The sequence below is a fragment of the Trachemys scripta genome, chromosome 16 (assembly GCF_013100865.1).
Source record: "Trachemys scripta elegans isolate TJP31775 chromosome 16, CAS_Tse_1.0, whole genome shotgun sequence".
Taxonomy (NCBI): domain Eukaryota; kingdom Metazoa; phylum Chordata; order Testudines; family Emydidae; genus Trachemys; species Trachemys scripta.
In genome coordinates, this window is record NC_048313.1 from 13,551,797 (window position 1) to 13,574,120 (window position 22,324).

The 22,324-nt window shown below is 51.1% G+C and overlaps 1 protein-coding gene across 1 annotated transcript in view; it reads right to left on the reverse strand.

Moving 5' to 3' along the window:
• Positions 1-8,023: 8,023 nt before the first annotated feature.
• The window catches only part of ANKRD52 (ankyrin repeat domain 52), a 48,854-nt gene continuing 34,553 nt past the window's right edge, over positions 8,024-22,324 (reverse strand). The window contains exons 17-28 of the mRNA XM_034792791.1: positions 22,005-22,176; positions 20,230-20,431; positions 18,070-18,157; positions 17,305-17,422; positions 16,611-16,830; positions 15,525-15,612; positions 14,912-14,995; positions 13,929-14,074; positions 13,523-13,605; positions 12,105-12,187; positions 11,186-11,277; positions 8,024-9,800 (exon numbers count right to left, since the gene is read on the reverse strand). Coding sequence (XP_034648682.1) covers positions 9,556-9,800; positions 11,186-11,277; positions 12,105-12,187; positions 13,523-13,605; positions 13,929-14,074; positions 14,912-14,995; positions 15,525-15,612; positions 16,611-16,830; positions 17,305-17,422; positions 18,070-18,157; positions 20,230-20,431; positions 22,005-22,176 — 1,621 coding nt within the window. The 3' untranslated portion in view covers positions 8,024-9,555. The remainder of the gene's footprint in view (positions 9,801-11,185; positions 11,278-12,104; positions 12,188-13,522; positions 13,606-13,928; positions 14,075-14,911; positions 14,996-15,524; positions 15,613-16,610; positions 16,831-17,304; positions 17,423-18,069; positions 18,158-20,229; positions 20,432-22,004; positions 22,177-22,324) is intronic.

Sequence of the window (22,324 nt, forward strand, 5' to 3'; positions counted from 1 at the left end):
CATGCAGCCCGGCAGGAATCAAGATTCCTGCTACGTATTGCTGGCTTTCGTCTTTGATTTCGAAATACCTCCTTAAAGAAGGAAGCAGGAGAAAGCTGTGGGAGCCCTAAGGCCAAAAATAAAATAGAAACTTGACAAATCTGTAGGGATGAGACAAAGCCTAAACTCCAGAACAGATCTGGCAAGCAGAAGTTTCCCTAGCATGCTGAGTGGAGGGGGGATGGAGAAGGTGCTGATCCGACAGAGCAGGAAGCTAAGCTGATGCAGGACAGAGACAGCACTTGACATCCTTCCCGGACAGAGGAGCCTTTTAATTTTTGGTTTTAAGGGAGGAGGATACAGACTTAAAAAAAAAAAAAAATCCAAACCCAAATCAAAAACATTGTCAGAGGAGGGGAGACAGAAGCTGGCACGTAGCTATTTTCAGTGCAATTTTCAATCCTGTAGTTACACGATACGACGATTCTAGTGAGGGACTCCAACAAGCCGCTACAGACGCCTTACGCGCTATGCTCCAGGTAAGCCCATCTGCACACGGTGGCTCGCTGATGGCAGCGACGGCCCTGCGTTCTGGTGCGAGCTGCCAATGCTGCACTGAATAAGGTGGCAAAACTGCCAAGTACTCATTGGCTTGGCCACTTAATGCAGGGCTGCTCTGGGTTTCACTGCCCAGGTTTGACTCGATGCACCGCCTTGGATGGCAAAGCAGCGTGTCCTGAAAGCACGGCACGACTACAGCCCACATACTACTGCAGCCCCTCTGCCCCCCAAAAGCAGTGTGGGGGAGAAGGGGCCCTTCGGGTTGGGGGCTACGGACCTTCTCAGCGACATTTGCCCCTCATAGGCATCCCAAGGCTGTAGGTTGGTTTTGGTTTTTTGCAGCATCTAAATTCAGATGCAATCATGTCGCAAAGCCAGCGGTGCTGCCGATCTCTTAGCAAAGCACCCCAAATCCCCAATGTTAAAGAGCCCTGTTTCCTCAAGCCAACGACTCGGGGGAGCTGAGAGGCAATGCTAGGACCCCAAAGGGGTGAACTCTGATCAGGCTGCAAAATCTGTTCCTTCGATCTCATGTGTGTGTGTGTGTGTGTGTGTGTGTGTGTGTGAGGATCCCACTATTCAACCCAACCTGCCAGAAACCCTTTTAAATCCAGGTGGGGTTTTTGGTCTATCTTTGGTGCCTGCTTTTGTTTGTGGGAGGCTAAAAGAGAAGGAAAATCTTGTAGATTTCCACTCTCCATTTTTCCATATACCCTCCAAATCCTTCCACCTCCACCGAGGGGAAGGGCTTCCCTCCATGTCTACCCCCTTTACCACCCTCCTCTATTTATTTGAAATCTACAGTGGACTATGGGGGCCTGAGACGGGTTCTGTCCCCTCTATCGAATGAAGACCGACCTGGTTGTTCCCTACTCTCGCCCGTGCTGCAAGGCATATGGTGGCAAAAAGGTTTTGCAGTTTCTAGATCCCTGGAGCGGTCAGGCTGCCTGACGCGGTTTTAAGAAAAGCCCCTTGTGGCAAGCCGGGGCTAGCGGCTTAACGTCGCCTGCTGCCTCTGAACTGCAGAAAGAAACAATGAGAGGGATGCGAGGGAGAATCCTACAGAACAAGGAGGGGGTAAATCGGCAGATTCAAACGCCAGCAGGCCCCTATTTGGGGCCCTCTGCGCTTCGGGCCACGGTTCTCCGCAAAAAGCCGACTTCCCCCCACCTCCCCGGTCCACACCCCCAGGGAATTGACAGTTCCAAGCAACTTCCAAACGCTCACCCCCCACCCCCAGCAAAAAACTAAAAATGAAAACAGCAGCCGTTTTGGTTAGTACCTTCAAGTAGATCAACAAGAAAAAGCCTTTTTGAAATCAAGACAGATTTCGAAGCAGAAATCCGGTTCGACGAAAATGCCCTCTTGCCCACCAGAACCGCAATGCTCGCGTGGGGACCGGGTGAGGGGCAGTTCCAAGGTACCCAGACCCCCCCCCCAATATTGGCTAAGGCTCCCAGTGTCACCCCAGAGGGATGCTCAAACTGAAGAACTGGCCGTGTTGATTTATTTTTTTTGGTCATCTCCTAACATTCCTTGCGTGCATCACCGTAGCTCACGTATTGCTTTTATGGGACGCTTCTCTTCTCCCGAACAAGCCGGATTTCACAGCAGTGCAAATTCAGACACAGGACGCAAAAGGCAAAGCTACCAAAACTTCTACAGTGGTTTGGGGCCCGTGGCTAACTCCCTTCTCCACTGCTGTGGGTCGTGCCTCTGGTGAGAGGGAGAGATGGGTGTGGGGGTTACGTGGGAGTTTTCTCCAGCATGTTGCCCCAGTGACAGGGCTTGAAAATCCAAAAGCCAGTGGTATATCCAGAGACTCCGTGTGGCAAAGAAATGGAGCCAGGGATGGCACGGCTGAGCATCGTGCCTGAGAACCCCCCCCGGCACCCAGGAGATGCAGCTGTTTCCCCTCTGCAACTTTCAACTTTCGGGTCCCACAGTGCAAGAGCCAGAGAAGGGCTGGGGTGGTTTCTGGCCCCATTCCGTTCTAAGGGAGACGTTCAACCCAGCTCCTAAGGAATATCTGCTCTCGACACCCCATCTGGCTTACTTTCCTGGCCGCCTGGACCTCTCCTCTGAAGGGTCTGTGTCCCAGGAGCAAAGGCAGCAGAACACAACAGCCACTCTCTTGGGAAGGTGAGAGGAGACATCTTGGCCTGGGAAGGTAAACTGGATTTAAAGGTACCTCTCCTTTGCAAGCAGCCCAAGAAACCTCTTGTTCTCTCCCACTTTAAGCAGCTTCACTCTCTTGGCAGAATTTTTGCTACCTTGGCTCAATAAACCCCTGCCAGAGATTTCATCCTTGCGCTAGAATAGTCATGTAGCACCTCACAGGAAGAGAAAGGGGCCCTGGGCACGAGAAGACAAGACACGCGACAGCCCACCCCTTTACAGTCTCTGGACGAGTACCGGGCCTCTGCCAACCCTCGCTAACCACACACAGACGGCCTACGCAGGCAAGGTGCCAGGAAAGCCCCCCCATCCACCGAACAGGGATCCCAGAAACACCGTAGCCCCACAGAGACCGAGTGCGGAGCACCGCAGAAACTGCAATTTGGATCTATCTGTGAAGAACTAGTTGTGTCCTCTGCTCTTTGAGAGCACAGTTTGGCAGGACAGCAGTTCCTCCTGCTCCTGTCTTTGCCCATATAACAGAGAGAGCGTTACAGTTTGGTTCTGATCAAGTGCTTTCTAAATGCCCAGCACAGGTGAAATTGCATACTGATTCTTAAACCCACTGTGCCCCCTGCGGCAGGTCTCCATGCATTTGCTTTATTCGTTTCAAGCTGATGAACAATAGTTAAGATTGGATTTAGTAAGGCTATTTTCCTCCCCCCTTTCTCCTTTGCATCGGAAGTGAACTGAAAAAGACGCCCACGCGCCCGCACACACACACATGCGCTGGAAAACCAAGACCCACACGAGGAAGAGTTGTTTATACCTGACTGGTGATGAGGTCTGAGCTATCTTAGTCAAAGAAATGCTTTATGTGCATAATATACAGAGGTGCAGCATTTACAAACAGGATTTTGTAAAGACACTGAGCTTGCTACAGATGCCTTAAAAGTCCTTAAAGGTGTATTCCCCCAACCCGCCCGCCCCCTTCGGATTCTAGTTGCTTTGTTTCACATTGTATTTTTAAGGACTTTAAGTCTGACTAAATATTCATGATCCAAATGGAGCCATCCTCTAAATTTCAAAGAGTTCCTTTCCTCCTGGTTGTCTCCCCCTCTTGCTTCAGATGAAAAGTTTCACATCATTCCCCCCCCTCCCCCCCCCCCCCCCCCCCCCAAAAAAAACAAAAAAACCACGTGTCCAGTTTTTACTCTCCGGCTGGCGGTTTCAGATTTTCAATACACCCCCAGCCAGGAGAAGAGGTTCAAACGGCTTTTTGCAGCCGCAAAGCCCCGAACCCAAACGGTCCACGTTTTCACGCCCGTGATCTCAAATGGAGGGTTGGGTTTTTCCTTTGGTTTCTTATTGAAGGCAAAGGTGAGAGCACGGCTTACAGTGTGAATGGGACAGAAAAGACCTTTGACATTCACAACTGGGGGCGTGTGTGTGGGGGGGATCACACAAATTCTGCGCCCCCTTTCTGGTCCCTGTGGCATGGAGCCTTTTGGTGAGGAGGAAACACTCCTCCTAATTAGGGTTGAAGTGCAAGAGGAAATCTTGAGATGGAAGTTGACCCTTTTTATTTTATTTTTTTGATGGGGTGGGACAAGAGATTGGGGAGATCTCAATGCTGTTCCCCACCCCTGCTGCTCCCACCTAACCAAAAAGAAAAAAAGATGGTTGATTTTTATTTTACTAATACTTATAATCTGATACGCTCAGAAAAACAACAAAGATCCGTTGTCCGGACAGAAGTCACGTAAGCGCTGGGAACGCCCTGGGAAATAAAGCTTACTTGTTCCCCTTTGGAGCCGTGTTTCTGTTCTTAGTGCTATTTGACTATCTTCCGATCTCAGCGGCTGGGATGTGCAGATCTGGGACCGACCACCCACTTGTCCTTGTAGGACAAGGGGGAGAAAACAAAATCCAGAGAAGCCTCTAATCTGCTGTGACTTGGGAACCAAAACAAAAGTGACGATGGTATCATCATCCTCAGGTTATTTTTGAATTCATGGAAGTGCCCATCGAGAATAAAGCCAATTCCTAGCTTCCCAGGACTGTCCTGGTCAAGGACATTACATTCAGTGTTTGTCAGCAGTTATATGGCTCAGTTGAACTGCCTGTCTGGCAGCGTGTCTAACAATGGCAGTGCAAATACATCTTTTGAGCTGAAATGCATTTGTGCTGTGTTTTTTTTTTTTTTTTTTTTTTAAACGCAACTTCCCTTTGTTCATTCATTCCCTAGAAACGGAAACTTTCAACATTAAAATATAATCCCCCAGACACTCATCTCTCGTCCCCCCCCCCCCCCCCCCCCCCCCCCCCCCCTTCCCCCGGGCCCCCAAAAGAAACCAGACTCTCAGGTTTTAACAAAAGTGCTTGAAGCAAGTGCTGTGAAGCGAGGGCATGGAGAGAAACTTCCTTTTCTGGGAGGGGCGGGGGCAATCCCACACCTGGTTAGTTTTTAAAAATGAAGTGGCACTGGTGGGAGCTGAAAAGGTTCACTCTACGCCAAATCTATGCACAGAGCCTAACAGAACGATAAGCGGGAATGGTCTGACTTTGGCATAAAGGTCTGTGTAGAGGAAGTTTTAGATAAGGCCCCCCCCCCACCGCCACACACAAAACACTTAACGTTCTTATGCCGATGCAAATGAGGTGTCAAGAGACACAAAGTTGGAGGATTGGGGGGGGACGAGCGGAAGTTTCCCTCCGACCCTCTTTACAATGCACTAGGGAAACCATCACAAATCTCGTTTAGCAAAATAATGCATTATTACCAAACACTTTGATTATTACTTAAATTGTCAAGCTGTGCTGTCAAATGTATACATTACAGCGTTAAAGGAGAACAAGACTGGCGCCTGCGGTAGAAACGGCCAATTTCCCCCCTTTCCCCAAACCCACCCTTCCACCCCCCTCACCCTCCCCCAAAGCCCAAACCACGGATGCACTGCTGGAATGGTTTTCCGCTCCGGTATCATTATTATTATTTTTTTAAAAAGACAAGGGGAGGAGTAAAAATAATCCCCAAAAACGTACTAAGAGCAAATTAAATTAAATTAAAAAGTACGATGCAGCGGAGAGAAGAAATGCTGAAGCCCTTAGAGAGATCACATTGATTGTCTTGTCAGAGTTTAGTCTTTATCATGTCAAGTGAAGAGGTAACGTGTTACAGCATGAAAACAAGGCAAACCAAAGGCCAATTTTTTCCTCTTAAAAAAAAAAAAAAGCTTAATGCCACTACACTAAAAAAAAAAAGCCACGCTCCAAACACTAGGCTAAGATACTCCCTTGCCCTGAAGAGGGGAAAATGGCTGCCCTTGTTTGAAATGATTTTGAAATCCTCCCCCTGTGATATTTAATTAAAATTAAAGCAAGATGGCATTAAAATTATCTCAGCGCTGCACGTATGTGCGTCTTGCCCTCTGCTGTACATGCGCACACGAAGGTGAAACCCGAGCCTTGGAGTCAACAGGAACTTGGCCATTTACTTCAACAGGGAAAGGATTTCACTCAAAATTACTGAGCCCTAAATGTGCCAGGTCTCTGTGACTCACCCCAGCAATTCTGTCACTGTTCCTTCAAACCCCCAGGAAAAGGACAAAGATAAGGGAAGCCAGGGCTTCCAGATCTGCAGAGCTTTCTCAGTGTAGTGCTCTCGTACACTTCTGAATGCTCAGTCCCGCTGCACAGCAAGAGAAAGACATTTGCCCTGGGGGGGGGGCAGGTAGGAGGGACAAATCTTGACTTTGGACCCATATTCCTGCCCCCCGTTACAGGAAATGTTACAGGGGCTTATTTGAAGGCTGAGAAATAGGCAGTGCCTGAATTCAGTATTTTAAAAATGAAAAGAGAAAGTGTTGCAAGAGGTAAGTACCCGAACTCAACAATAATGTAAACAAGTCTTTTTTTTTTTTTTTCCAGTTCTCCCTCTGCAGAATACTGAAAACGATCTTCCAAGAGGATCTTTCATTCAAGTTTTGTGTGGTTTGATGCCGAACTGAGGTATTCGGTGTAGAAAGGTAACACTTGCTATCAAGGTAGAGAACTTTAGTGCTGAGGGTGGAGGTGAGGAGAGAATTGATCTTGCTGCAACGTACCTAAGAACTGAGCCTTTTGGAACACGGTTCAGAAGGGGAAGGAAGGACTGGTTCAAACAGGCCACGAGGCTACTTGGCCAAGAACATCTTATACAGTGGCCTAAAACCCAAGTTGTTTATGCCTCACAGAATGGGCCAGCATCCAGTGGGTGGAGAGAAATCCTCACTCTGCTTTTGCGCATTGGATTCCTAGACTATCAGAGACACCAGCAAGGATTTTATTGACGTGCATTGAGGGAAACAGGCTGGCTCTCTGCCTTTTCTTCCTTCCCTATCTGGGGATTTTAGGCCCTCTCTGAAGACTAGAACTGGCTGTTTTCTACACACAGAGCGTTCCCTCGGCAGTCCGTGTTTCAAGGGTTTTGCTGAGCTGCAGTGTCAGATGGTAACGCTAAGGGAGACCAAGCTCAGCTGGTGCACTGAGGATAAAGACGACGACTTTCAAGAGGAAAAACAAACAGAAATGCCACCCAAGTCTTTGCTACTCTCCGGATGAAACCCTTCCGTGAAATGAAAAGAAGATGCGCTGACCACCCAAAGGCCAAGACTGTAACTTCACATTTGGTTCTAAGAGTTAAACTTTGGTAAAAGAAACTAACAGTGCAACAGGAGCTGCTCGCTATTCCAGACTCTACTCCTGCCCGGATAAAGCACCTCTCTCTGCCGGCTGCCAGCATGCTAGCTACGGCCAGCATCCTGTCTCTCCGCTCCCTATTTGGCGCTCTTTTGGAAAGGGTGCGGTCTGTCATTGCCTGCGGGAAACAGCAATTCGTTGCAATGCCCATTTCACGTAACGTAAATGTCTGGCCAAAAAAACAAAAAGAAAATCGGAATTCACCTTCATTTACAAATACTCTATTTTGATCCAAAAAATGCTGATTTTTGTAATAGATGTAACTTAGGCAGGACAGCCAAAACTTATGGCTCGCCCATTTCCTGTAACAGTCTTACTGACCAAGAAGAGAAAGTGACTAGCGCCGATGCTCTGCTGAATGAAAAGGAGAGAGATCCCTTCCTGGACGTCCCCCCAGCCCCAACCCAAGGCTTGGTTCTCTAAATATTTCTTTTGGCGCGCGCACACGTCACTGACTATAGTCTGAGAACCAGGAGGTTAACCCACCCCCAAGGCTGCAAAGGGAAAGAGAATCAGTGGAAAAGATCGTACATCCAATGTTTTTGCCCTGTCGACCCGCTCTGATCGCTACATCCCAGTCTTTGGCTTCAAACAGACTTGCGATATGGTGAAAGGTTTTTCGTGGTTTTTTTTTTTTTTTTTTTGCACATGATACTGTTACAGTAATTAAAAAAAAAGTAGTGCACATTCTTGAATGTTTAAAACATGCATTATAAATAGGATTTTTAAAATTAAAAAAAAACCAACAACACTTAAATGAAAACACCAATCCCACATACACACACGCTAATAAAACCTGCCAAGATGCCACATTAGAAAAATAAATACAGACTTAGGGTTGTGAATAAGGACTTTGAAGTGCATTTTTTTCCTTAAAAGGTTAAAACTTTTTTTTTGTGTGTTTTTTTTTTTTTTTAAGGTAAAAGCTCATTTCGTTATAAATAAATTTTTAAAAAGCAACACTGACGGACTCTCACATGGGAATGGCCGCGCAATACGGAGAGGAACAAAACTTAAGAAGGAATCGCCTCTCAGGATCCAACATTTTGCCAAAAGAAGAAAAAAATTAGAATCCCTAAAGTGCCTGGTGTGGGGAGGGAATATTCCAGCAGTGCAAACGTGGGGTTCGGAGCAGACCGCGGCCGATGGACAGTAGCACCCGTTTTTGCATATGAAGGAGTGAGAGCTGCCAGCGGTTATCTCAATGTCCTGGGTACAGTAGTTCGGGATTCAAGTGTTCTTATTGGAATCAAAGGATGAGCACGAAAACAAAACAATTCAGATGAAGGAGCAGTTACAGTGGCACTTGCCCAGGTGCTAATGCCCAACACTCAGCAGTCGCTCGCTTGTCTAATTCCCGCCCCCAAGTTCAAGTTTCCGCTTTCTGGTTAGACTGTGCAACTGTGGAATGAACAGAGCCGGCACGCTGCAGAGTCGGGGGCATGGGAGGGGAACTGAAAAGAAAGCGGAGGGTTGGACAGGCAGGAAGGGAAGTTCCAGGTGGAGGATTTGAAATAAAACTGGCTCCAAAGTCAATCCAAACTCAGGGCTGGGAGGGACCAAACGTTCTTCCCAGCTCCTGGGTGAAAGGAATTGGCAATCCAATTCCTAATGGCGGAGAAGCCGCCTCTCAACGAGCAGCTCTGTAAGGCTGTTTGATCACTGCCTCCTCAGAGCTCAGCGGTCACCAAGAGACGAAACCCAGCGGCAGCCCTGGCCCCGCGGGTGTGGTGACGGGAGGAGGGCACTGCAGAAGAACCAAGCAGGGCTGCCCTCCTAAGGAGCTTCCCAACGGGGAGAGGTTAGTTCTAGAAACAGGAAGTTAGAAATCAGAAAGTCCCTTTTTCAGAAAACCTGAAACATTCCCTGGCCCCTGCCCGGGCCCAGCTGTGCTAATGCAACGGGGCTGCTTTTGCCAGCCGTCGCTCCAGGAGGGGTTCGCCCGCACTGAACGGGGGGAAGGGAAAGGCTCTTTGCCAGCCGCTCATTAAGTCAATTAGCTGCCGGCAACCGAGGGCCTAGGCAGAAAAGGAAGCTATAATGTCGGTTGCCAAGCCCTGTGTGAAGGCCTGTCCAGTCTTGTTCTCCTTTAAAGTGCCCTATATTTATAGAATTTCTAAATAAATAGAAGAAGATATTAGATACCCATAGTTTAAGCTACTCCGAGTAACAGCCGTCTAAGCCGATAGCATTGTGCCGGTCCTTGGTGTAGGGGCACGTGCTGCCGTTGGGCAGGGCCCCGCAGGCCGCTGTTTTGGCCGCAATGCCGCAGTTCTTGAGGAGGTTGAAGCTGAAAGGGCTGATGGCGTCTTTAGGTGGAAAAGGCTTCATGGTGGAGAGGATAAGTGCCAGGCAGTCTGCAACGTCCTTGTTGGGGGCGCAAGCCAAGGCCGGGGTGTGACCTGGAACGAAGCCACGAGGCGGCGCTAGTGGAGCCGTCAAGCCGGCTGCACGCGTCAAAGGGGCCCTGGTACATTGTCGCATTAAACAGCAGGACAAGGATCGCTGCTCCCCGCCCCCACCACAGCGCGGAGAGGAAGTATTGTCCAGCGTTAGGGCATTTGCCTGGGACTTGGGGGAGGAGAGAGGTCAATGACACGCTCCACCACAGACTCCCTGGGAGACACCGCGGGCAAGTCACTTAGCTTTTCTGCTCCCCAGCGGGGATCCCTGCCCGGCCTCACAGGAGAGCACTCAGAGAAAGGCATTAAAAACTCTGGGGCACTCAGCTACCATGGCAACAGGGCCCATGACATGCAGGTAAACGGACAGCACCTGAACCTGGAGCATTGCACGGGCAGCCCCTTTTTACTCTCCCCATCCCAGACTAGGCAACCGGGCCCAGTGCAGGAGTCTAACTGGAGCCTGCTGGTTTAGAAAAGGGGTGTTTGCTCACTCAGTTTCACCCCCTCCCCTTGGCAGGAGCCTTCAGACCTCGTGCAAAACCCGTCAACTATTTTCCTGCGCTGCTCTGGGCAGGGCCGCAGCAGGGTTAGTCATTTGTGGTCTCGGAGAAAGGGAACTGCTCAACAGGTTTTTTTTAAATTGTGTTTTAAACGTGTCCAGAACCGTGGATTCAATTTTTGCAACCAGGGCAATTTTTATTCCCTGAGCAGAGGAGCTAGGACTGGAGCGTGGGGATTTGAACACTGGGATCCCAGAAATTCACACGTTATTGCTTTGGGGCTCTGGCTGTTCTTGAGGGTTTTAGCAGTTGCTAAAACCAGGGCAGAATTTACGTGGGGGGAAAAACAAAAGCAACTGGGTCCTATTTGGCAGGTCCAGAACCCTTCCTCTGGTAGCGGGAAGGATGCGCTGCGAATACTTTCAGGATCAGACTTGTCCAAGCAGAGAGAAAACCCACCGATTCCCCAATACGCAGATTCTACAGAACATGCGAATGAGGAAATAGCTTCTTTAGCCTTATCCCAGCTCTGAGCTTTCATGCCTGGCCCCAGCTGGCCAGGTGACCCAGAGGATGACACATGGGGCGAAGGCCACATTAATAACACCTGCTGCCCCACTGGAATGTGGAGCTTGGACGTGTCTTTGCCCGGCTACGGGGATCACGGCATTACCACCACAAGGGCTGCTCCCGCATCGCCGACAGCAAACTCAGTACGAGAGCAGAACAATGTTCAGTATGGGGGTGAGGAAATACTCCAAGGTCCAGGTGCTGTCTGAGAACCCCAACCAGCCACCCCTGCCCAAAAAGATGCCACGTAGAGACTACGTTGTACCTGACCCCGCCCATCCGCCAGAGATCCCAGCTGTGAGGCATACGCACCTTCTTCATCCACAGCAAGTACAGTGGCGCCTCTGCTGAGCAAGGCCTGGACAACAGAGGCCAGCCCGTTCCGAGCTGCAATATGGAGCGGCCTGCAGGCAACAGGGAAAGGGAACGCATTACTGAACCTGCCAGGGCAGACAACTCTGCTGCCTTTTCCATCTGGAGCAGTCTCCCCGACGCACTTCCAATTCAGCGCAACCCTCGTCAGCGGCACACGGCTTCCTCTCCGCACTGGCGCGCCCAGTGAGAGCTTTCTGATCGGCTGGGGAGGTGGTGAACTAGCTCTGGACTGGAGAGCAACACAAACTCAACACACAGAAGGGCCCACAACTGAAGCTAGGACCTACGGAAGGCTGACCCACGGGAGGATGCAGGGAGACAAAGGCACTCTGCAGAAATGTGGCCCATGGAGATTCGAAGTCCCAGCAGGCAATGCTCTGACCTTGCTGAGAACAGTCCAGGCACAGCGCATGCTGGGAATGGTCTTGGCGGGTCACACCTCCGTATGAAAGAAGCAGGTGGCTGTGATTTGTGGAACTCAGTGAAAGCCCTTGGACAGTTTCAAGACCGAGCAGCGGCTTACGGCCTAATCTCCCTCCCTTGAACTACCAGGACGCGAGAGGTTATTGCAGAGGACTGCAGGCTATGCAGACTGACAAACCCTAGGATATTCTCCAGGGCTAAGAGGGGGGAAAACATCCAGATCGCAAAGGGCTCTTTACTGTGTGTGAACGTGTGATTCTTCCCCCTAGAACTGTGGCCCAGGGACTGCGTCTCCTCCTGGGCTCACCCACTACCTCCTGGCTTCCCCTCACGCCTCCAACCCTTTACAGCCACCCGGCCAAAACAAAACCAAATCAAACCAAACCCCCCCAACAGCCTTTCCCCCATTCATACCAGCTGGTGACATACTCACATCTGCAGAGCACTGTTAGTTGCATTGATAAGGCCAAGGTCTTGGGTTTCCCCCAGAATCAACAAGGCACACTTTTCATGACCCTGCAAATAAAACCGAACAGTTTAAAATTAAGGTGCATAAGGTGGGGAGGGAGAACCCAGGTGTCTCTGCAAATGGTGTTCTCACACTGCTCGTGCTTTGCAGAGGAACGGTCCCGTTTCAATACGCTTCCATGCTGACCCATGTTTGCACGGGGAAATGCACAGACTAGTGGGCTTTCCAATCTCTGTTCTCTACTCCCTCCTCCTACCCAATTTCTCTGTTCAGGGGTCTGAAAATAACCCCCGTTCTGTGTTACAAACTGTTCCCCTTTTTCGGTTTGTTTGTGTTCGACACACAGATTTGGAAGCTCCCGTCCCCACCAGGTTTCAAATCCAGCTGATGGAGCTCTCGAACTCCCGCTTCGCTCATGTGCCAGTATCACTCCAGTGGGAAGGACCCAAAGCCCATCCAGGATGGGGTGGAACAGAACAATAAAGAACATCTGGGGCCCTAGCCACTTTTTTGCTGACTCCACACATTCCCCCCTCCACGTAGGCACGTGTGATTCCTGTTTTAAAGCAAAGGAAATTGAGGCAGAGAGGGTAAGGCCGGGCACCCACGTCTCTTTAAAATTCCATGCAATTTGGGCACCTAACTCCTTCAGCTCCTCTGAAAATCCAGGCTGAAATGACCTGTCCAAGGTTTCCCAGGCTCAGAGCCAGAGCGACAACTCAGGTGGGTTCCGCCTCGCAGTCTGGTACTCAGTTTCCCTAGACTCTGGCTCTCTCCCGCAGATCAAGGCACTTTGGCCCAACTGCGCACGTAAATCTGATTTTAAATTGATTTAGTTAAACTGGTACCATTAAAGACTGGGTGGATGCTTATTTCCGTTTAAGCTGGGTTTAGGGCTTGTCTACACAGGAAATTTATTCTGGAATAAGGTACGGTGTGAATTTAAAGCAGATTAACCATTCCTGATGATCTCGCTGTGTGGATGCTCTTATTCCGAAATAAAGTGCCTTATTCCAAATTAGCTTAATCCACTACCAAAGTGGATTAAACCTGATTTGTAATAAGGTACATTCATTCCAGAATAAGAGCGTCCCCACAAGGAGTTAATCAGGAATAACTCCCCTGTAGACAAACCCTTATTTCCGTTTAGGTTAAGTTGATTAAAAACAGATTTAAGATCAACCAAAATAAGCCACTGACATTCACACAAGCGAGTCCACACTGGCTTAATTCAACCTGTGCAAATGCCTGTGTAGACAAGGCCTGGGGGTGCAATCTCTTCTCGCCAGCAGGGCCCAGATAAGCACGCTCTGATGTTTTGAGGCTCACGGACTGAAGGTCTTGGTGATCATGACTGTTTAAGAGAAGGGTCAATCCCATACCTTGCTGCAGGCCAGGTGAAGAGCCGTGTTCTTGTTGACGTCCAGCACAGTTAAATTTGCTTTCGCTCTATACAGCAGGAACTCTACAAGCAAGAGAGGCAAACGGCATCAGGCCCACGCAACCCGGACTCCCTTAGCTCAGGGATAAGGCAGCAGGAACAGCATGTCCGCTAGCTGCGGAACGGCACAGTACCCGACTGAGCGCGTGTGAATGGTTACGACACCCCAGCCTGCAACTGAACAACTGGCAGCCCAGAGCCTCCCACCCGACTGTCAATTCCATCCCGTCACCACGATTCCCTCGGAATTAAACGTTATTCTGAGTGGCGGGGAAGGATCTACCGGGGTGAACAGAAGGGAGGAGGCAGACGCAGGCCAAGGAAGTAAGCGCTGGATTGCTACGCACCGACTGCTGCGGTCTGCCCGTTCTCAGCAGCCATCATGAGAGGGGTCCTTCCCAACTGGTCAGTCGTGTCTACCTCAGCCTGGTGACGCAGCAGCAGCTGTAAACCGTGGATGTTGTCTGCAAAGGCAGCAGCGTGAAGGGGTGTCCTGGAAGGAGAGGGGAGGGGGTGAGGGGAGACCCCACCGCATCCGCACTAGCAAAACTCTACCGGACTCCATGGGGACACTCCAACTAAAGAAGCCTGGCTGAGGACCCCAGACAGATACATCACCCCAGTGATGGTCAACATTGGTGCCTTTCATTCCCAAGGACCCAGAAACACGTCAAAAACCTAAGCCCTAGTACTGAATGGTGATCAATTGCTCTCCATGACCACCCAGCGAAGGACAAGGAGGGTTTGTCTTAATTTCCAGGAGTCTCCCGCTGATTCGATGGTGCAGCCACAGCGGGGAGGTGAGGGGGGAGAGGAGGAGAGAGAGACACACAGCGGGGGGGGGGGGGGGGGGACACACACAGCAGGAGGGGGGGGACACAGCAGGTGCGCACTGCCACTCTGTGACCATTTAGGACAGGAAGTAAAACCAAACGCTGTATGCAGCTGAGATCTCAGGGAATTAGATGTAGTTACCCAAGATGGAATTTGGGGCAAGTCTGACCCATACAGAGTGCCAGGGGACCCCCTCCTCTGATCACCCCAAGCTGCCAGGACCGTACTTTCACATCTGCTGTGACCGACAGCACCGGCAGCAGCACAGAGCCCCAGCACTACATCGGGGTCAGGAGTAACTCGGAGGGCAGAGCGTCGACACCACTTCGTGGGTGCCTCGGGAGGTTTCCCAGTACGCACTTGGCTCGGTTACTGAGAGCCAATGGGATCAGAGCACAAAAGCAATCGAGCGGGAGCCTACGTTGGCCTTTGGCATCCCCCAGGCTCCACTGAATGCCGGGAGAGACGAGGCACGAGATTAAAAGATGCCGCTCACCTTCCTTTGGCATCTCTGCTATTAACAATCTTGGCACCCAATGCTTCCACCAGCATTTCAGCAGTGCCTTCCTGGCTGTTAATTCTGCAGGGGTGACAAGAAGGAAAATGAAAACCAAGGCTGGGCCGAGCTGTCAACGCGCCAGGCAATGGCTCAGCTCACTCCTTTGCTACCCCGGGCCAAAGAGCCGCAGGCAGGGGAAGGAAGATCACATGCCATAGTGCAGCACTCCCCGCTGGCCAGCTGAATGGACTCCAGGGTGATTGCCTGCTTAGACCAGCTGGCTATGAAGTGAATCAATCTCTGAACCACCCCCATGCGGAGGGCAGGACCGTGGCTGCTTGGCTCCAATGCACCCTCTAGTGGTTCACACTGACCACACAGCCCCAGAGTCCGGTTACTGGATTCTGAGGCCAAGGCAGAATGGAGGGCATGGTAGAACTGTCAATCTCTGCAGCCCCATGGCGTGGCGAGCCCTTGGGATAACAAGGAGCTGGAGCCCAGCCTGGCACTCCGAGAGCACACGTCCGTTCCTGCCCTGCCGTGCGCGCGCTCTCGCACTGTTCCAAACCAGGATGCAGAAGAAGCCGGCTCCGGGCTGGTGGCTACTTACACTGCACAGTGCAATGGAGTAAAGGGGTTTCCTTCTAGGTACACAAATGGATTGTGTTCAAGTAACAATTCAAGACAATCTTCATGTCCTGCGAAGAGGGAGAAAGGACGGGGAGCTGTGAGCTGAGCAGTATCGTGGCAATCACCTCTCACCCCTGGGAGACTTGCACCGGGGAGATGGGACGGGACTTGAATGGAACAAACACCCCCCACCAGCCCTTAGCTCCTTCCAAGGCCCAGGGAAGCCATCAGAGGGCGAAGCAGGAAGAAGTTTCCTGCAGTCTCCCGTGGCCCGGTGCATTATTTAAAGGAGGGGAAGGCAAGCGAGCGCCATTCGTCTGAAACGTGAAGTCTTGGCAGCGGGATACCCAACTGGACACAACCCGCCTGGTGCAGTGTGACAAGGGGACAATGCCAGCTCTGCTAGCAGGGCAAACCCTGGGCTTCTCCTCTCGGCCAGAGAGAGCTCAGTCCCCTTTCTTGTCTAACGGTAAAACCCTGCTGCATTTTCAGACATTTCGAAGACCTGGTCTACACTAGGTCAACCCCGCTATGTTGCTGAGGAGCATGAGAAATTCACACCCCTGAGCAATGTAGGTTAGCCGACTTGGCCCCAGTGTGGACAGCCCAGTGTCTTCCACCAGCCTCGCTACCGCCTGTTGGGGAGGTGGGTTGACTACCCTCCTGGGGGTGTAGGTAGGGACTACACCGACACGCTACCACAGTGGAACTGTAGCATTTCAAGTGTAGACAAGCCCTAATTCTGCCCCAGTCGTTGGCCTCTTGGCTGAGTTTGCCAACACACAGGGGCCGGGGGACTCCACAAGGGGGTGGCCTGTGTGTCGCCGACGTCCCGGGTTTCAAACCCCGAACAGCCAGATGGTAACGACAGTCTGTCCCTCCCAGCCCAGAGGGGGGAGGCTCTGTCAGCCTCAGCGTCTTATTTGCAGTAGAGCCCCCAGACCACCACAGCGTTCTCCGCACGGCCTCGTTAGTGCTGAGCGAGGAAGGGCTGTTTTAGTTGAGCTCTCTCTTGGTCTGCAATGGGGGTAAAGCAGAGAGGATGGAGGGGTGTCATGGCTCTTACCGCTGTACGAAGCCCAGTGCATCGGCGAGTAGCCGCTGTAATCGACCACGGAGTCCAGAGGGTCAGTAGAGAGCGCTGCCTGCAGCAAGGTCCTCAGGATTTCTGAATGCCCACACGCCGACGCAAAATGGATCGGGGTTCGACCCTTGAAATCCCGACACAATACAAAGGCATCGTGGTCCAGCAGGGCTCCCAGGCAGTCCTCACACCCCGTCACCGCCTGTGCCGGGTAAAGAACACCACAGCTGTGAAGTGGTGTCTCCAGCCCAGCGGGAAACCGCTCCACACGCCAAGTGCAGGCAGGGTTACAGCGAACGTGGCTGGATTTGCACAGGAACAGCAAAAGGCACCGCGCGGAATTTCAACTCCTGGCTCCACAGCTCGGGGGCGCTAGAGTTTCTCCAGGGAAAAGGTTGCTGGAATTTTTTAAAATATTGTCCCTTTGCCTCGTTCTTAGAAGCAGCTGAACTGTTTTGGCTAAAATTTGCCCCAAAAAGTCAGCCTGAGGCAGACGCCTGGCATGTGAAATTTCAGCCCAAATGGTCGAAGTTGGGCAATGTTATAAGTAACTGAAAACAGGGTCTTATAATGGAGAGTGTTGGTGCCACCAGCCCTTCCCAGAACAAAGCGACCTGCAGGAAACCCAGTGAGAGAAATCCCCGGCCCTGCACCGAGCTCCGTCACGCTCACTCACCCCTCGATGCAGCGCAGTCCTGCCTCTCCTGTCCGCTGCATCTGTTGTGGATCCCTTCTCCAGCAAGAGATGGACGCAGTCGACGTGGCCGTTCATGATCGCCAGCATCAGTGGGGTTCTGCGGGGCGATTGGGGGAGCACAGGAGAAGGATGTTGGCTTGGGAAGGGCAGTGAACATTTGCAAGTTTAAATCCCTATTTTACAGGTCTCCTGGGATCTATCCCAGCTCTGGGAGGTCAGTGCTGTCTAGGGGTGAGAGCGAAAGGGGGCTGGGAGTCAGGACTCCTGGGTTCTACCCAGCTCTGGGAGGGGAGTGGGGGCTGGTGGGTCAGAGCAGCGGGGGCTGGGAGTCAGGACTCCTGGGTTCTACCCAGCTCTGGGAGATCAGTGCTGTCTAGGGGTGAGAGCGAAGGGGGGCTGGGAGTCAGGACTCCTGGGTTCTACCCAGCGCTGTTCTAGGGTGACAGCAGGAAAGGCAGGGCTTGGAGCAAGAGGATTGGGAGTCAGGGAGTCCTGAGCTTTATTCCCAGCGCTGCCTCTGATTTGCTGCATGACCTTGCATGAGTCCTTTTCCTTGCCTCAGTTTCCCCTTTCTGTAAGATAGGCTGGGGGGTGTAGGGAGGTTTAATTCTTTGCAAGCGCTTTGGGAAGATCCTCAGGGGACCATCGCTGAGCAGCCGTTTGGCATGTCATGCACTGCTCTGGGGCAGGAAGGATATCCTCATGCAGACAACGGATATTACTGAGAAACCAGAATTGACTCACTGGCCGTGGATGTCCATAACGTCGGTGATATCCGCCCTCTCCCCGTTGTCGATCAGAAGGTGTAGGGAATCTGTGTTCCCGTAGGCAGCTGGGAGAGAGACACAAGGGAGGGAGGAGTTACAGAGACAGACACGGTGTTACTGGCCACGGGGAAGCAGTAGACGGGAAGGGCCTTGATTTTAAGTAGGGCTTTTGACACAGTCCCGCATGACACTTTCATAAGCAGACCACGGAGATGTGGTCTAACTGAAACCACGATAACGTGGGTGCACAACCACTTGAAACACTGTAGTCAGAGAGCAGTTATCAATGGTTCGCTGTCCAACTAGAAAGGCATCTCTAGTGGGTTCCCATGACGGTTAGTCCTGGTCCGGTACTAGACAATATTTTCATTAATGACTTAGACAACAGAGTGGAGAATATGCTTACAACATTTCTGGGGGACACCAAGCTGGGATGGATTGGAAGCACTTTGGTGGACAGGATTAGAATTCAAAATGACTGATAAATTGGAGAATTTGTCTGAAATCAACAAGATGAAATTCAATAAAGACAAGGGGCAAAGTATTACACTTGGGAAGGAACAATCAGTCGCACACATACAAAATGGGAAATGATTGCCTAGGAAGGAGCGCGGTGGAAAAATACCAGGGGGTTAGAGTGGATCACAAATTGAATACGAGTCAACAATGTGATGCAACTGAGAAAAAAAGACTAATCTCTTCTAGGGTGTATTAACAGGAGTGTCTTAGGTCAGACACTGTCCTGCTCTGCTCTGCACTGCTGAGGTCTCAGCTGTACTGTCCCCCGCTCTGGGCACCACACACTAAGAAAGATGTGGACAAGCTAGAGAGAGTCCAGAGGAGAGCAACAAAAATGATTTAAGATTTAAGATTTAGAAAACCAGCTCCACGAGGAAAGGTTAAAACTGGGGATGTTTAGCTCTGAGAAAAGACGACTGAGGGTAAGTCTACACGACAGCACTGCACCGATGCAGTGTGTCTGGGGAAGACGCACTCTGCTGACAGGAGAGTGCTCTCCCATTGGCACGATCATTCCACTTCGTCGAGAAGCGTGAGCTATGTCGGTGGAGAGTGTCTCTGCCGCTGTGGACAGCGTGAAACTTGCGTCGCTCGGCAGGGCTTTTTCATGCCCCGGAGTGATGCAAGTTAGAGCCTTTGAGAGAACCTGTTAACAGTCTACAAATATGCTGAGGGCTGTTCTAACGAGGACGGTGATCAATTGTTGTCCATGTCCACTGGAGGTAGGACAAGAAGCAATGGGCTTCATCTGCAGCAAGGGAGATTTAGGTTAGACCAGGGGTCAGCAACCTTTCAGAAGCGCTGTGCCGAGTCTTCATTTATTCACTCTGATTTAAGGTTTCGCATGCCAGTCATACATGTTAACGTTTTCAGAAGGTCTTTCTATAAGTCTATAATATATAACTAAACTATTGTTGTATGTAAAGTAAATAAAGTTTAAAGTTTAAAATGTTTAAAAAGCTTCATTTAAAATTAAATTAAAACGCAGACCCCCTTGGACTGGTGGCTAGGACCCGGGCAGTGTGAGTGCCACTGAAAATCAGCTCGTGTGCCGCCTTCAGCATGCGTGCCATAGGTTGCCTACCCCGGGTGAGACGTTAGGAAAAACTTTCGAACTCGAAGGGGAGTTAAGCTCTGGAACAGATCAGGGGAGATGGTGAAATCCGTATCACTGGGGCGGTTTTAAGCACGGGTGGGGGACACAGCGGTCAGGGCAGGTCTAGATGTACTTGGTGCTGCCTCAGCACACGGGGCTGGACTTTATGACCTCTCGAGGTCCCTTCCAGCTCAACATTTCTATGACTCTATGATGCTATAGTTCAGGCTTTTGCCACATCTTCCTCTTTTGTAAGGCCCAGGTACTCCTGTAGCAGGTAACTGGTCTCAGGACCCTGCTCCTGCTTAAAGGGGCCAGTCACCCTGCAACATCCCCTTTCATGACCTCAAAAGGAGCCATGTTAAGTCACCCCGAGCCAAGCAGGCTGTCTGCAGCCCTGTTGTGGGTCAGGCAGGGGGAGGCCTGGGCTCTGAAGGGCTGACTGCAGCAAAGAACCCTGCAATGAGATTTGTGGTGCCCGATCCACTGACCAACCCAGCAGAGGTGCCTTTCCACTCCCACCTGCAGCATGGAGCGGCGTCCACTTCTTCTTCTTCTCCTTCACAAGGGCGGAAGCACCGTGGCTGGTGAGCACCTCCACGCACTCCGTGGAGCCCCTCTCCGTGGCAAGGTACAGCGCCGTCCGCCCTTTGTGGTCCCGCACGTCAAGGTTCACGAGGGTTTCGGCAAGTGTCTTTAGGGCTTCACAGTGACCGTTATAGGCCTGCAGGCAACACAGAGCACGTCCCCTTAGGAAAGGAGCCGGACACACGCTGTCCAGGAGGAAGGGGCAGTAACAATTCTCTACCACCGTTATAATGAAAGCTCTCTCGATACCATGCCGACCACGCTCCCCCTTCCGCCCCCCTGGCCGGTGCCTGCGGAACTGCCAAGGTGCACGCTCTGGAAGGGACAGTGTGAAATACCCCATTTTCCTCCTGCTGCTGTCCAGATTGCTTATACCTCCCCCTCTCGCCCCAGCGATTGGCACAGGAGCGTACGACTGCCCGGCTGACGCGTGCCCTTGTTTCCCTCGTGCGTAACTTGTCCGCTGCTGCTGTGTAAATGCCACAAGTTACTAATTCGAAACAGGCTATTCTCGTTTGAAAACGATCAAAACGAATTCCTCCGAACAGCATGATTTATTGGGCTCAATACAAGGGTAATGGGGTTAATTTCTCTGGCCCGTGGGGGGCCAGACTAGATGATCTAATGGTCTCTTCTGGCCTGAAGATCTGAATCTTTACAAAGAAACCTTGAAAAATTAGCCAAGCTTAAAAAAAGTGAGACATTGCCCAGCTGCCTACAAGGCAATGGAGAAGGGGCTACAACCTGCTGCAAACTCCCCTCCTTCCGTGTCTCGGGCAGCACAGAGCACAATATCTGTGCTTAACCACGGGACAGCAGCCACTGTTTCGGAGCCTGACACCCCACCATCAGGCAGTGTGGTTAGCCCTATTGCGCACATGGCATCGCTGGAAGCAAAGCCAACCTTGTTTCTTCACCAGCGATGTCAGGACAGTGTAGCCTTTAGATTAATTTGGAGTGCAAAATGCACGTCACTAGGCACAGGTGCCGTCTTTGGTGGCTACTCGGAGATGAATAGAGAGGATGATTGGTGTGACCCACAGGGACTTTAGGAGTTTTATTAACACCACAATCAGTGTAACCCTAAATCACAGACTAGGAAACATGACAAGAACACCGGCAGACGCTGCGTCACGTCCACTCACCAACCCCCGGGCCGGCGGGTTCCCCTGAAGGTGAGATGAAGTGTGACGCTTGTCACCACCCTGCCATCCTGAGATCCCACTGAGGGGCCGGTTTGAGTCTCTCTTTAGGCCCCTGTTCTCTACACCCACCTATGTCCGAGACGATATTTGATTAAGTCTTGGCCTCTTGTCCATATCTGCCATTCCTGCTCCCCAGTTTGGGGATTGTAAGGCTTTGTGGAGACAGACGTTCTCTATACAGTGCAGTTAATGAGTCTGGCTAAATAAAACCTTTACAGCACAAGACAGCTATTTGCTAGAGCTTCAAACCCAAGGTTACTTACGAATTCTAGATTCTCTTAGGCGTAACGTAGCCTTATACTACCACTAGGCCTCAGATACCAGGCTGCAGGCTCACTACCAAGCCTATTTTCAAATAATCTTTCCGTTGCTTTACATGAGAGCTTTAGTTTAATGTGCGCTAATTCAGCTGGCATCTGAACTCTGTCTAAGATACAGAGTGCGTATTTTCCTGATCACATGAGCTCAAGTCATGGGTCAAAGGTCGACAGTAGACAAACTTACAGCTAAGTGCAAAGGGCTGACTGGGATGGTGCTTTCCACGTCCTCCAGGCAGTTAAAAGACATTTCCAGGAGCTGCAACAAAACAAGCCACAGTAAACCCTTCAGGTTGTATTGCTTCTCCGTTCTGGCCACCACGGGCAGCGCCACCAGCGTGCTGTGCTGTGTGACGCATCTGGGCTGTTGGAAACCAGCCCCTGACTGCACCAAAGACACATGCTTGGAACCCGGAATGGAGAAATTCCTTTCACGGGGTAGATCTCCCCACTGCTTTCACTAAAGAGATCGGGATCGAGTGCAGAAGACATTTGAGTCCGATTCCT